This window comes from Pelodiscus sinensis, chromosome 23 (genome assembly GCF_049634645.1).
Source record: "Pelodiscus sinensis isolate JC-2024 chromosome 23, ASM4963464v1, whole genome shotgun sequence".
NCBI lineage: Eukaryota > Metazoa > Chordata > Testudines > Trionychidae > Pelodiscus > Pelodiscus sinensis.
The window spans coordinates 7,341,454-7,354,045 of NC_134733.1; the positions used below are offsets into that span (position 1 = coordinate 7,341,454).

At 46.1% G+C, this 12,592-nt stretch overlaps 1 protein-coding gene across 5 annotated transcripts in view; it reads right to left on the reverse strand.

The window, feature by feature from the left end:
- The window catches only part of UBR4 (ubiquitin protein ligase E3 component n-recognin 4), a 133,145-nt gene that overhangs the window by 30,193 nt on the left and 90,360 nt on the right, over positions 1-12,592 (reverse strand). For all 5 annotated transcript variants that reach the window (XM_075906477.1, XM_075906474.1, XM_075906478.1 and 2 more), the window contains 11 exons: positions 11,978-12,116; positions 9,889-10,014; positions 9,581-9,709; positions 7,840-8,183; positions 6,751-6,841; positions 5,831-5,915; positions 5,309-5,436; positions 3,973-4,102; positions 2,724-2,881; positions 1,618-1,727; positions 97-238 (listed from right to left, as the gene is read on the reverse strand). In XM_075906477.1, coding sequence (XP_075762592.1) covers positions 97-238; positions 1,618-1,727; positions 2,724-2,881; positions 3,973-4,102; positions 5,309-5,436; positions 5,831-5,915; positions 6,751-6,841; positions 7,840-8,183; positions 9,581-9,709; positions 9,889-10,014; positions 11,978-12,116 — 1,582 coding nt within the window. The remainder of the gene's footprint in view (positions 1-96; positions 239-1,617; positions 1,728-2,723; positions 2,882-3,972; positions 4,103-5,308; positions 5,437-5,830; positions 5,916-6,750; positions 6,842-7,839; positions 8,184-9,580; positions 9,710-9,888; positions 10,015-11,977; positions 12,117-12,592) is intronic.

Below are 12,592 nucleotides of genomic sequence, written 5' to 3' on the forward strand. Positions count from 1 at the left end.
GCCATTTTTGCTCATAGTGACTGATATTTCTGAGCTGACACCTACCTTATACAACTGATGTGCTATTTACTTTGTTTTCTTCTTACAGAGCCGTACCTTAGTAATGAGGTTGCCAACGTAGGGCAGAACACCTCTTGCTGCTAGATAGATCTTCCAGTGGGCAGGTTTGATGAGTTTCTGATACAAAGCCAGGTACTCAGCGGCACACTCTCCGGCAATGCTCAGCTCGTCCAAATAGCTAACACAAGGAAACAAAAGTTAACAGCTAAACAGTGACAGAAAGCACTGCAAATTTAAAGATGGCATGGCAACCTGGGCAATACCTATAGTTTTTTAAATGAATATGGTGCATGCCTCTGTATGTTTATGATGGATTACTTGCGACAGAGTTAGATCAAAAGAACCAAACAGGAAAGGTAACATAATGGCCTACGTAAGGAGGATCCCAATAAATACTCAAAACAATCAACGGGTTTCTAGCTCTCCAACCCTGGCAGCGCAGCTGTTTCGCCAAAACGGGCAGAAAGAGCAAACAGAACACTAAGCTGTTAGGGCAGGGATGGGGAACCTCTTTTGGTTTGGGGGCTGCTGATTCACAGAAAAATCAGTCGGGGGCCTCACACAAGTGAGAAGCAAAAGGAAAAGCCAAACCCGCAGTGATGTGGCCCAGGACTGAGAAGAAGGTAGACACACTCCATGTTTCCTTTGCACACCAGAACCTAGGAGAACCAAGGCTGGAAGATTTGTGTGTGCTCCTGCACCACAGTGGGACAGCGAGGGCAGGGGGCATGCTGGAGCACCAGCACGGGCTCCCTAATGCTGGCGGCGAGTCCCGAGCCTTGGTGGCTGGATCCAGGCAGGCATCCGCATCCAACCCACTGAGCCTTAGGTTCCCCACCTCTGCTTTGGGAGACCAGAAAAGGCCGGTGCCTCAGTGGATAGAGGGGCTGCCCACAGAATGTCAGTGGAAGCTGACAGGCTGGCAAAGGAATGCACAGAAAGAACATGCTATGCCTAGGACAGTCTTCTCCTCCCAGAGATGGGAGGAGAGGAGAGGAACTTTTAAAACTTGGCAAGGATTGATTACAGTGTAAGACTTTGTTTAAAAAAAAAATTATTTATTGCTCTGTGCACACTGTGCATCTGGGGGAAGGAACAAATACCGTGTTGTTTTGAGGACTTTGAGTCTTTTTAGTCAACACGCTGGTCACAGACCCTAGGGATGAAGGGGCTTACACATGTCCAATGCAGCTGAGTTTGTCATATTAACAAGGATGGGGAACAGCCCAGAGGATCCAGAACTGAACGTGGCTGGACTATGTGTTTCCACCCAGAGTGAGGTTCAGGAAGCTAGGCTTTGAGAGGAACTGAAGGGAAGCTCAGGGATTGTTCCCTCTGTAACTGCGATAGTAAGGAAACAAGGTAGAAGAATAGCTGTAAGGTGCCCATCTTTTCCTCCCCTATACCAGTTCTATTAGTGTTAAGTGGTGGTCTAACAAAGCAGTAAATGCCCAGGGGAGCTATACTCTAGGGATTGTGGTGGGAATTCTTAGGGAAGTAGTGGGAGAGTTTTAGTGGGAATCGCAGAGAAAGAAAGCTATGCCTTTTGTGAGATACCTGGTAAGGAGATCGAGGACCTGCTGCTTTCGGCTGGGGATGGTAGCCAGAGCTTCCACAATAGTGCATGCAGCCTGCCTGGCAGCTTGGGTTGCAGGAGTAAACAGTACCTAAAGTGGGAGAATGAAACAAAAAATGCCATTGGACATGGATAAGTAAACTAGAGACAGTCACTAGAATGAGACCAACACTGGGGCAACTGGTGGCCTCGCAGTAGTGCTCTGTATTGCCATGCCAGAGAGCTAGGGATTCACCACATGAACACTTACTTCACAGCAAGCTGGAGTGTAAAAATCTACCATTTCAACACATGGCAGAGGCATCCACCACACTTCGTGTGCAGCGGGCTAGCCACAAAAACAAGCCTTTAGATTTGATTTGAATCTCTCTTGCTCCAAAATGTAGTGAGGTGTGAGATCCCTGTAGGCAGAACGCTAAGCCCCACAGATCTAGCAGAGGAAAGGAACTGCCTTGCACTGTTCAATGCTAGACAGCTGATTAAGGAGCATTATGGGGGGTTCCATTCAGGACTCTTGAAACTAGTGGTAACCAAAGCGCAGTGATTAGACAGGAACCAGCCAGAGGTGAACCCGAGGTCACTCAAAGGTCCAGAGAGTTTTAAAAGGCGGCAGGAAGCTGAGAGTTCTATTTTTAAATGGCATTTTCATGGTCCCAGCCATAGGGGAGGTTCAGTGTGCCAGGCAGCAAGGTCCCTACAGGTGTGCATGTGGTATAAATACCATCCCACTCAGAGGAAAGGCAATGCAAAGACTTTGTCCAGTCCCAGCTACAACTGCTTCCTGCCCTACTTTTCATCCTTGAAAGCTTTAACCCTACTCCCTCCCCACCTACTACAAAAGAGTCCCTAAAGAGGCAACACCTCTTTTCTTCCAGCTACCCAAGAACAGCCAGCTTGCATAAAGGTTGTAGTGGGCACAGTCTCCAAATCCCAGCTATTCTGACACGTGATGGTTTGTTTGAAAAGCAAATGTACGATGAGATACTACCAATAACCAGTTATAGAGCTGAGAAATAAAAGCCATCAACGACTGAGAGCACACACTACAATTCTTGGGTTATGTAGCGGATACCTCAAGCATGCTTACCTGTCGCAACCAGTTGTTATGTCCCAATTTGAGATCCAGAGGGCAGGTTCTCTTCCCGTGTCGGCTCATGAACTGTTTCCATTTCCAAACATACTTTTCTGACAAGTAGAGCTGGCGAAGCTCAGTTCTGCTGGGAGATTTCCCATTGGCTTCTGTACCTAAAAGATCAACACTGCTTAAGGGAACTGTCAGCTGCCACTCCCTATGAACACACCAGTTTGTGCAGAGGAGCTCAGACAATTCCCTTTCCCTATGAACACAACACTTTTCTTAGAGGAAATCAGAATTCTCCAAACCCCTTGCAGGGCCTGGAAATCTCCTGTGCTCCCTTCTGCTGCATTTTCAATCCTATACTGGGCCAACCTTCCTTCTGGCCAAGAAATGCAACACATGACTTCCTCGGGAACTCATCAGAACTGCTCCTGAGTTGACTGCGAGGATTTTCACACTTACCTGCTGCTATTTCCAGAGAATACACCCACTGCCTCTGCGGCTCTGTTGTGTCAAGTCTGAAGGACCTCCAATTTTCCATGTGCTGACACCAAGGCACAGAGTTGGCCCTTTGTTTCAATACCCAAGTTGCCATTAATAGATTATTTCTATAGTACCACAGCTGTGCACAGCACTGTATACTCAAATCAATACAAACGATGAACTCTCCAAGTGAGAGTAAATATCAATACACTAGGTGAGCTCTGCACGTTATAATCACACTGTACACGGATAATCACATTGGTAAACTGGGGACTGCTCACCCCATGACCTTGAGAATTTGAAAATGATATTATAAGGAGATGGAGTCTTCAGAATTAATGATGCACAGACAACAATTCATCAGCACCTCCCTGATAGGGCTGTTATATCAACCCATTCAACAGGCAGCCTACTGAGGCAGAGAGATAAAAGTACCTTTCCCAAGGCTGAAATAGAGCTCAATTCTGAGCTCTCAGCCCTGTATTCCCACCATTAGACCACACTGCCTCCAATGTCTGATTTTATTCCAAGACTATCTCAGCCCCGGGAGTCAAGCCACAAGCCAAGTGGCTCGGTGCTGTAGTTTAAGGAGTCTGCTCATTCTGCAGCTGAAGCAGAAGTGCAGAAATCATATCGGCTGCAACAAGAGGGAAGGAGATAGACAGCAATTTTTGGACCCACAAACAAGGTCATCACTCAAACCTGGACACATACAAATGTCTTTGTACAATTTCACTCCATTTAGAAAAGAGACAGTAAAAGGACAGGATTCTACCTCTAGCAGGGAGGCACTTTTTCCAAGACTCATACGATGCTTTGGGGTCCCTCTTGAGCCACATCTGAGCTTGAGCATGGATCTCATTGCTGTATGGTTTAACAGTGGTCAGAGTATCGACAGGGATGTCCTAGGAAACAAAGAGACAGCCTTAAGTATGTGACAGCCTCAAAAAGCAAATTCTGTTCCTCTGGGACAAACTATTCATGTGGAAGAAGAACATGGAATGCCTGCTCAATGGATCGGTGTAAACAGTTTTCCACAGAAAGAGACAGACACAGCTAGACCATCAAGGTTTGTATTCTATGCAATCAAAATACTAGTTTCAATTACATAAGATTAGACCATTCTACTTTGTGCAAATGATACTGATGACCTATCATTTAAATGGGGATGCTTTATTCTAATGTAAAAGGTTGATACAGCTATGGAGTTCAGCATTCCATGTCTGACATCAAATAATCCAAGTCCGACACCTGGATCAAGAGAGACATGCTCCAACTGTGAATGGGTCACGGAGAAAAGTTGATCAATATTTCATCACAACTTTCACATTTGCTATATTTATAAATTTTCAGTTGTGATAAAAATCAATCATTGTACCATTGGGTAAAATCCTGTAACAACCTGTATAAAGTAACACAGTTACTGCCTTGATGATGCTCTTTCTATGTATCTTAAAGCTGTGCTGGAGAATGTGGAGAGAACCTGATATATATATCCACCCCCCTGTTGCTGGTCTCCAAGGCTACATCTGCATTGCAGGGTTTTTGCGCAAGAAGTATTTTGCGGAAGAGTTCTTATGCAAAAACTTCTTGTGCAAAAGCGCATCCACACCTCAAAGTGCATTGCTTTTGTGAAAAAGAGCATCCACACTTCATGGATGCTCTTGCGCACGAAAGCTCTGATGGCCATTCACAAAATGGCCATTAGAGCACCTGTTCTTTTTCGGATAGGTTCTTTTTCCATAAGAAACCCCTGTGGAGTGTCCACATGTGCCTTTTTGTGCAAGACCTGTAGCGCAAAAAGGAGTTATGCCTCGTAGACAGAGGTATACCTACACTGCAAAAACCCCTTTGTTCTGTCGATGAACTGTAGATTTTCTTGTGCAAAAATGTGCTTGAGGTGTGAACGCTCCACAGGTTTTTGCGCTGCGCAAAAACCTTGTAGTACAGACGTACTGCAACACGTGGGGTCTAGTGCTTCTAGAGCAGCAGTGAGCAGGAACAGGAAATCCATAAATATGCTATTTTTTTCTTAAGACACACACCACCATGTCTCAGGTTTCAGTCAAGTAAGCGTCTCTTTGCTCAGTCTGAAGCATCAAGGGAAGTACCTTGTTTTTCTTGCTGGTTGGAGCAGGTGGTTTGATCAGTTTTTGTAGAATTCGCAGACACATTAGGGTGATGTTCTCAACAACTACAGGAGTTTTAATGTTCACTGCCATCAAGAAGAGGCTGAGAGCTGAAAGGAGGACACAGGGATTAATGTCATTAATGAATATTCAGTAAGGCTAGGAAAATCCTTGGAAGAGGTACTGTGTATATACTACCATATACACAAATCAAGAGTTTTAACAGAAGGCAAGACCTCATCCTTGGGTTGATCCATCCCATGCTCATGGAGAGAAACCTTCCCATGACAGGGAAAGGATCTTACTTGGCTTCAACTCTGTTCTACTCCCTCTGTGTTGTCCTCCCAGCACTCCTGTTGTATATACTGCACCCATTAAGCCCACAGATGACTACCCCACTCTTGACCCCAGTTACCAATTCATCTGCACTAGGATTATTGGGCTGCACCAGAAATTTCCCATTTTCACACGGACACCTAAACGCTCTTTGCTGTTTGAACCTACCACACCGCAGTCGCAGCTCCCAGCAGCTATCTTCCTTAGAGATGGAATCTGTTAACAGCAACATTTCATACTGGAGGCTGCTAGCCTGCAACAGAAAAAGGTACTAAGCTTTAGGAAGGCTTGCTGGCAGAGTGCAGTCCTAGCTGCCTCTTCAATACCTGGGGCTGAGGTTTGAGGTGCAGTAATTTTGGTCATCTCAATTCAAAACTTCTTTGAGAGAGGACCCAGGACAGGAATAGTTATGAGTGCTGAAATTCAGGATTGAGATGCATTGGCAGAGCTGGGGGGGGATGCTAGCCCACAATCATATCACATTATGCTTGACTCCAGCCATGCCACAGTACCTACCAAGACAGAAATGCCCTCTTGACTATGGATTGACTGGGGAAACCAATTACTGTATATTCTCAAACATAAGCCCATTCATTCATAAATCGATCCCCCATAGACTTTTTAAAAATGTTAAAAAGTCTATGACCCATTTATAAGCCAACTCTAGTGTACAGACTTCCAGTCCCAGCTCATCAGCATCAGTATGGGCTGAGGGACATGCTGGCTGCAGGCACAGAGACTTTCAGCTCCTATTGGCTGGGAACTGAGAGGCTCTGTGCCTACAGCCACAGCACTTGGATCACAGTGGCAGGCGGGGAGGGCAGATTGTATAGCTGAGCTACATGCAGCCAAGCTAAAAGATCAGTGGGCAGGGGCCCATTAGCCAATGGGAGCCGTGGGAAGTTTGCTGACCCCTCTTGCCAGTAGAAGAATCCGTTCATAAGCCAATCCCCCGTTCTCTACAGTGGGATTTTTTTAACTAAAAAAATTAAGCTTATGAACGAGTATCTACGGTACTAAAATCAAAAGGTCACTGGAGAGGGGTAGGACAGAAAGAAGAGAAACAGTAAAATGCTGGAGTTCCTCACCAGATCAGGGTTTGCCCAATGTCCTTTCAGGGCTGCAGAAACCTTCCCAATGATCAGGTCATTCATTTGTTGTGTGGCCTCTGGATTGTCTCTGTTTCCGGAAGGAAAGTAAATGCTATGAAACACTGCTTGCTGACATTTCTCTCAGATATACAAAGCAACTTTCATTTCAGTCTAGTTCATCAAAAATTTATAGTAAACCTGTCCAACCCACACTTTTCTAACAGAAAAGAACTTGATAAATCAACTTCTGCCTGGTAACCTTTTAAAACCTTGGTACTTGGCAAGTCTGTCAACAGGAGAAATAATAATACGGCCTTACACAGTGCCTTGCACTTAGCATCTCAGTGTGCCTTAGAGACCCTTACACCTCAGCATCCCAGATAAGGAAGGTAGAATTCTACAGAGGAGGACACTAATGCCCAATGTGTGTAGGATGCAAAAACTCAGATGCTGTCACTGATTTTCTGAAGTACTGAGCATTTAAAACTCCTGCTGAAATGCTGAGAACCTTCTAAAAATATGCTTAGGCTGTCTCAAACCAAGGCACTCAAAATTGTGGCTACTTTTGAAAATGCTGATCTACAGAAAGTCAGTGTAAATAGCAGAAAGAGAGTTCAGGATGTCCAACTCCCATTCCACTGCTGAAATCACTAGAAACAGTATTCGTACATGTGGAAGTGTGTGTGAACACTCGCCCTCACTACTCAAGTAGTTTCCCAGAGCTCAGCAATGAAACAGAAATGTTTATTTGAAGGGGAGTGCTAAAGGAAAAGCTTGACCAGATGTGCAAGCGTTATATCCTTTACAATGCCAACACCCGCTCAAAATGATCCACAGTTAGCACTGCAGTGGAAGAGCTCAACTGGTCTTTGGGTGAACTGGGTTAACTAAAGCAGGTCTCTGTGTCAGTACTAAGCTTGCTGACAGAGTGCAGTTCTTGCTGCCTCTTCAATAATGGGGAGCTGTGGTACCAGATGCAGTAATGTGGTGATATGGCTACTTCAAATGATCTACCATTAGTGCATCTACTTCACTAAAATTGCAACCAACAGTTATGACTCAAGCAGACGCAGAGCCAAGTCTAACCTGGTAAGAAGGCACATGAGCTGACGGACCTCCTCCCGCATTGTAGCTGCGCCACGGCGCAGGTTGTAGTCAAACAGCTCTCGGATAAGGCCTTGGGACACAAGAATGTGCCTGATGGCAGAGTTGGTTGCCAGGGCCCGCAGCAGTGTTATGCAGTGTTCAGTGACAGCTGAAGCACAGCCATAGCATTTTGTAGAAGATGTGTGGCCACAGCCTAAGACAGACAAAGCACGATACTGGCTGGCGGTAAATGTGGGCTGGACAGTGGTTCGTGAGGATTTGGTCGCTGCCTCTCTCTGCTGGAGATCATATTCCAAGAGCTCCTTTCTAGAAGCAAAAACTTTCTGCAAACACACAAAAAAAGGAGAAGAAATTAAAACAGCAAAATTTAACCCTTCCTAATGCAGGTGAAGTTTAATGCTGGTGAACTAACTTTTACAGGTCATATTTCAATAGAACTAAACACAAAATCGTGACCATCTTTGAATTTATTCAGGTCTCAAGCTATGGTCCTTTTGACAGTATACTTCATACAGAGTCCTTATTATCTAAAGAGCTCAACGTAATTTAAAGAGTAATTTATAAACCACACACCACAATTACAAGATAGGTACAAGGTTGGACTTGCCTGTCCAGCACTCTCAAGGCCTGAGCAGTTGCGAACAAGGGAGTTTGCTGGACCAAGGGAGGTCAGGCCTCCGTGCTCTTCTGGGGCTACCCTCCAGGTTGCCACCCCAGGAGAACCTAAAGGCCTGACAGCCTCCTGTCCACCTGCCAGGCTCTGCTGCCCCCTGAACTATCATGGGGCTTAAACTGCAGCAAGGGAGGTTTAGGTTAGACATTAGAAAAAAGTTCCTAATGGTCAGGGTAGTCAAACTGGAATAAATTGCCCAGAGAGGTTGTGGAATCTCCATCTGTGGAGATGTTTAAGAGTAGGTTAGATAAATGTCTAGCAGGGATGGTCTAGACAGTATTTGGTCCTGCCATGAGAGCAGGGGACTGGACTCGATGACCTCTCGACGTCCCTTCCAGTCCTAGTATTCTATGATTCTATGATTCTGCTTCCTGCCCCAAGTTGCCCGGCTCCGTATGGGGTGGCAGCTGCTTCCTGGGTTCCCTGCCCCCAGCCGCCCGGGCCTGCACAAGGCAGCAGCTTCTCCCTGCCCCGTCACCTGAAAGACAGCAGACTCTCCTGCGCCTCTCTGCCCCCAAGTAACTGGCCCTGCTGGCTCTACTCCCAGCTACTTTCAACTTATGTGGCGAGGGCTCTCTTGCCTAGCAACATCTGTGGTCCTGCCACAGATGAGAGAAGTTCAACTTGTAGTCTGTATCTCCATTTGACAGAAGAGGAAAGCAGAAAGGCAAAGTTACCTGGAGAAAATCGCCACACATCAGTGGCAGAACTAGCAAGACAACTGAGGAATCCTAGCCTGAATCCCAGGTATCTCCTCTAACCAGCCGAAAACTTTCTACCCATTACATACAATATGTTACTAGAAAAAGGTTGGTTCACAGTGCCTGAGAATTAACAGCTACCATACCGTTCTGGAAAGGTAGCTCAAGAGTTTACTGAAAACCCAGCTGGCTCCATTTCTTCTGCAGGACAGCCCTTATTATTATTATTATTATTACAGGGGATCAATTTAGAACAGGCACAATGCGCTTTCTGTTTTATTTATTTATTTTTACACACGCACGCACGCACCTGGGCTGCCCAGATTGACAGAGTGACTATTCATACCTGAATGATCTTGGAGAGTTCATCAAACGAGTTCTTGCAGTCACCACAATACTCCTGTGCTAGCTGAAGTATGTACCTATTCACACTAGCTGAAGTGGAGCTGATCCCACCACTGCTACCAGAGTCATCCTGAAACACAGGAAGAAGCAGAAATCAATCAGCAAGTTTAAAGCACATGAGTTTAGTCACATGAGAGGACTACACAAACATCAAGCTGTCTGCGGTGGAGCCCTGCTTGAGTATTATTAAGCCAAGTCAAAGCTACGGTTAGTTGTGCCTTATATTGGGATTTGTCTATCTCACATTACCTGTGGCTTTTCAGGAGCAGCCTCGTTTACTTTACACAGCAGGTTTTCCAGCTGCGGTCGGTGTCCCATCAGCTGATGATAGACTCTGTCAGCCTTGTCCAGAAGAGTGTTGATATTTGTTACTGCCTTAGAAGAAAGAAAATAAAAATAATTTGTCACTTACATTCACACAAGATTTTTATTCCACTTTTAAATAGGTTTACACCCTCCAGCAGAAGCAGCTGTTGATTCATCCATCATTTCTGTCCCTCAGTGTGTCTTACTGATAGGCAGTGATATCTTCAAGGCTTTCAGTATACGGCTGCTGGAAGCCATCATGGTCACAAGTCAGAGACTAAGCACACAACATCTAGTTAGATTAACTTAATTTGTGTATGAAGACGACAGTATAGAACCAGGATTTGTTTGCGCTTTCTCCCATGCGGCCTTGGGAGGAGAGCCTCAAACGTGCAAAGTCACCTCATTATTTTCGTTGAGAAACCACTTTAAATTCTCCTTTCCTATGACGCCTACAGAATTCCATGACATTCGTTAGGGGGCTGATGCACAGACACCACTGTCTCCCCTGCTGACCAATACTGTCTTATTGCTTCCTTATACTCCCGGTCTGTATCCATGTGTCATCTTCGGTCTTATACTTAGATTGGAATCACTTTGGGGCAGGGACTGTCCTTTGTTCTATGCTTGTACAGCACCTAGCACAACAGGCCCTGGTCCATGACTCTTAGGCAGTACCCTAATTTAAACAACAAATAATACTGTAATCAAACACAACTCACCCCAGAGCCCTACATTCACTGAACTGAAAAGATACAGCACCAGATGGCTGCTTTGCCAAGTGAAGGAAAGCCATTGGGTTCTACTTTTTAGAGTTGCCTCCTCCTGATACAACAAGAAAGCACCAAGTGAGATCTTGTGCTTTACATCCCTGACATGCTGGAGTTGGGAAAGGGATCCTGTCCAAGGCTCAGAGACAAAGCAAGCTTACCTCCATGATCAGGGGTCGACAAATTATGGAAAACCCTACTCGCCAGACAAAAAAGGGACTCGCCACCTCCCCCCCCCCAAAAAAAGTGGTTTTTTTAATGGCATAAATTCCTAATAAGAATAAGAACAGTAATTACTAATACGTTCTTAATAAATATCACCCAAGTTATTAATAAATATCTTATAACCCTCTACCTTTCCCCTCTTCTGCCATGTCTCCTCCCCTTGCTCCATCAGCTCCTCTGGTGCCTGCTGCCCACCAACCCCTCACCCTCCTCTGCTGTCCTGACTCCTGCCCTTCTCGCTGCCCTTAGCCTTCCTGAGACCTACCCCCCTCCACCAGCCATTCTCTCCACCCTGTGCCCACTCCTCCAGCAGCCCCACTCTGATCATGTGAGCTACCCCTCCTCATCCCCTCTCCTAACACCTCCCTCTGCACACCTGCCCTGCCTCTCTCCTCTGATGCTGATCCCTCCCCTGCAGGTGTCTGCCCTTCTGCTTCACCCCCAGAATCTCCTGGCACCTGCACCCTCCTGGTTCCTCCCGCTTCCCTCACTGCCCCTGCTCCCTTTGCCCTCTTTTTCCCTGATACCCACCTCCTCAGCACCCTCTGCCCCCATTCCCCTCATGCCCGTGCCCTCACACATGCCTTGCTCCATCCCCACCTTCCTCATGCCCACCCCTTCTTTCAAGCCTTCTCCCAGCACCTCCCCCTCCTCCCTCTAGCCCCCAGTACCCTTACCCTCTCCTCTCCCAGCATCACCCTGTTCCCCCCTCCCACTGACACCTCCCCTCCTGCCCTTTTCCTCACTGTCTGCCCTTGGCCCCCTGGGATTTGTCTCTTCTGCACCCCGTCCCTTCGTGCCTTCCCCTTTCTTCTTCTTCTTCTCCTGACCTCCTCCCCTCCCCTCCGCACAAGCCCCTTCCCCTCCCCCAGAGCTAAGAAAAACATTTCCCCCCCTTTTTTTTGTTGTCTTTTACACATTTGCATTTCGCAATGGTTTTTTGTTTTGTTTGTTTTCTTTTTTGTCCCAGCATTTTAGCCCTATAAATAGCCAAAGGATATTGTGTTTTGTTAGGAAACCACTTGTACTAGCCTCACCTTCTTCCGATCCTCTTCATTTTCTATTGGATCCACAGCACAGCAAGGCTTGGCATACAGCATGAAGTCAAAGCGAGCGTATTTACAGAACCCACAGGCATTGCAAAGGAAAGGATCCTTCTCATCATAATTAATGGATCTGAAAAGTAAAGCAGAAGAATAAGGGACCAATACAGAGAGAATTGAGCGTGTGCGCAAATTACAGTGGGAAAGGCTTGAACTTCTCTGTGTGCACGCACACACTCTTAGCACAAACAAAATGAGTGGGCATTAAAACACCCAAGTTGTCAATACCTGTTGGCAGTCTCACAAGAACCTGACCCACTTGCAGCATATTGGGTGCCTTTTAACAACACAATTTTCTCATGTCCTGGTATAAGACAGTGTAGCATGAGCCCTATGCCAACAAGATCCTGCTAAAGAAATTGCAAAGCACCTTGGATCCTACAGAGTTGGGAGGAGACAGACTAGCTGGACACGGAGACTGGCACAAAAAGCCACTAAGAGGAGAAGATACTGGACAAGGAGACAGGGAACCCAATGGGGGAGTTCAGGGAGAGAGATGTAAATTAACCATTTTACACAGAGCAGGGTTTGAACAGTAGCAGTAAATGA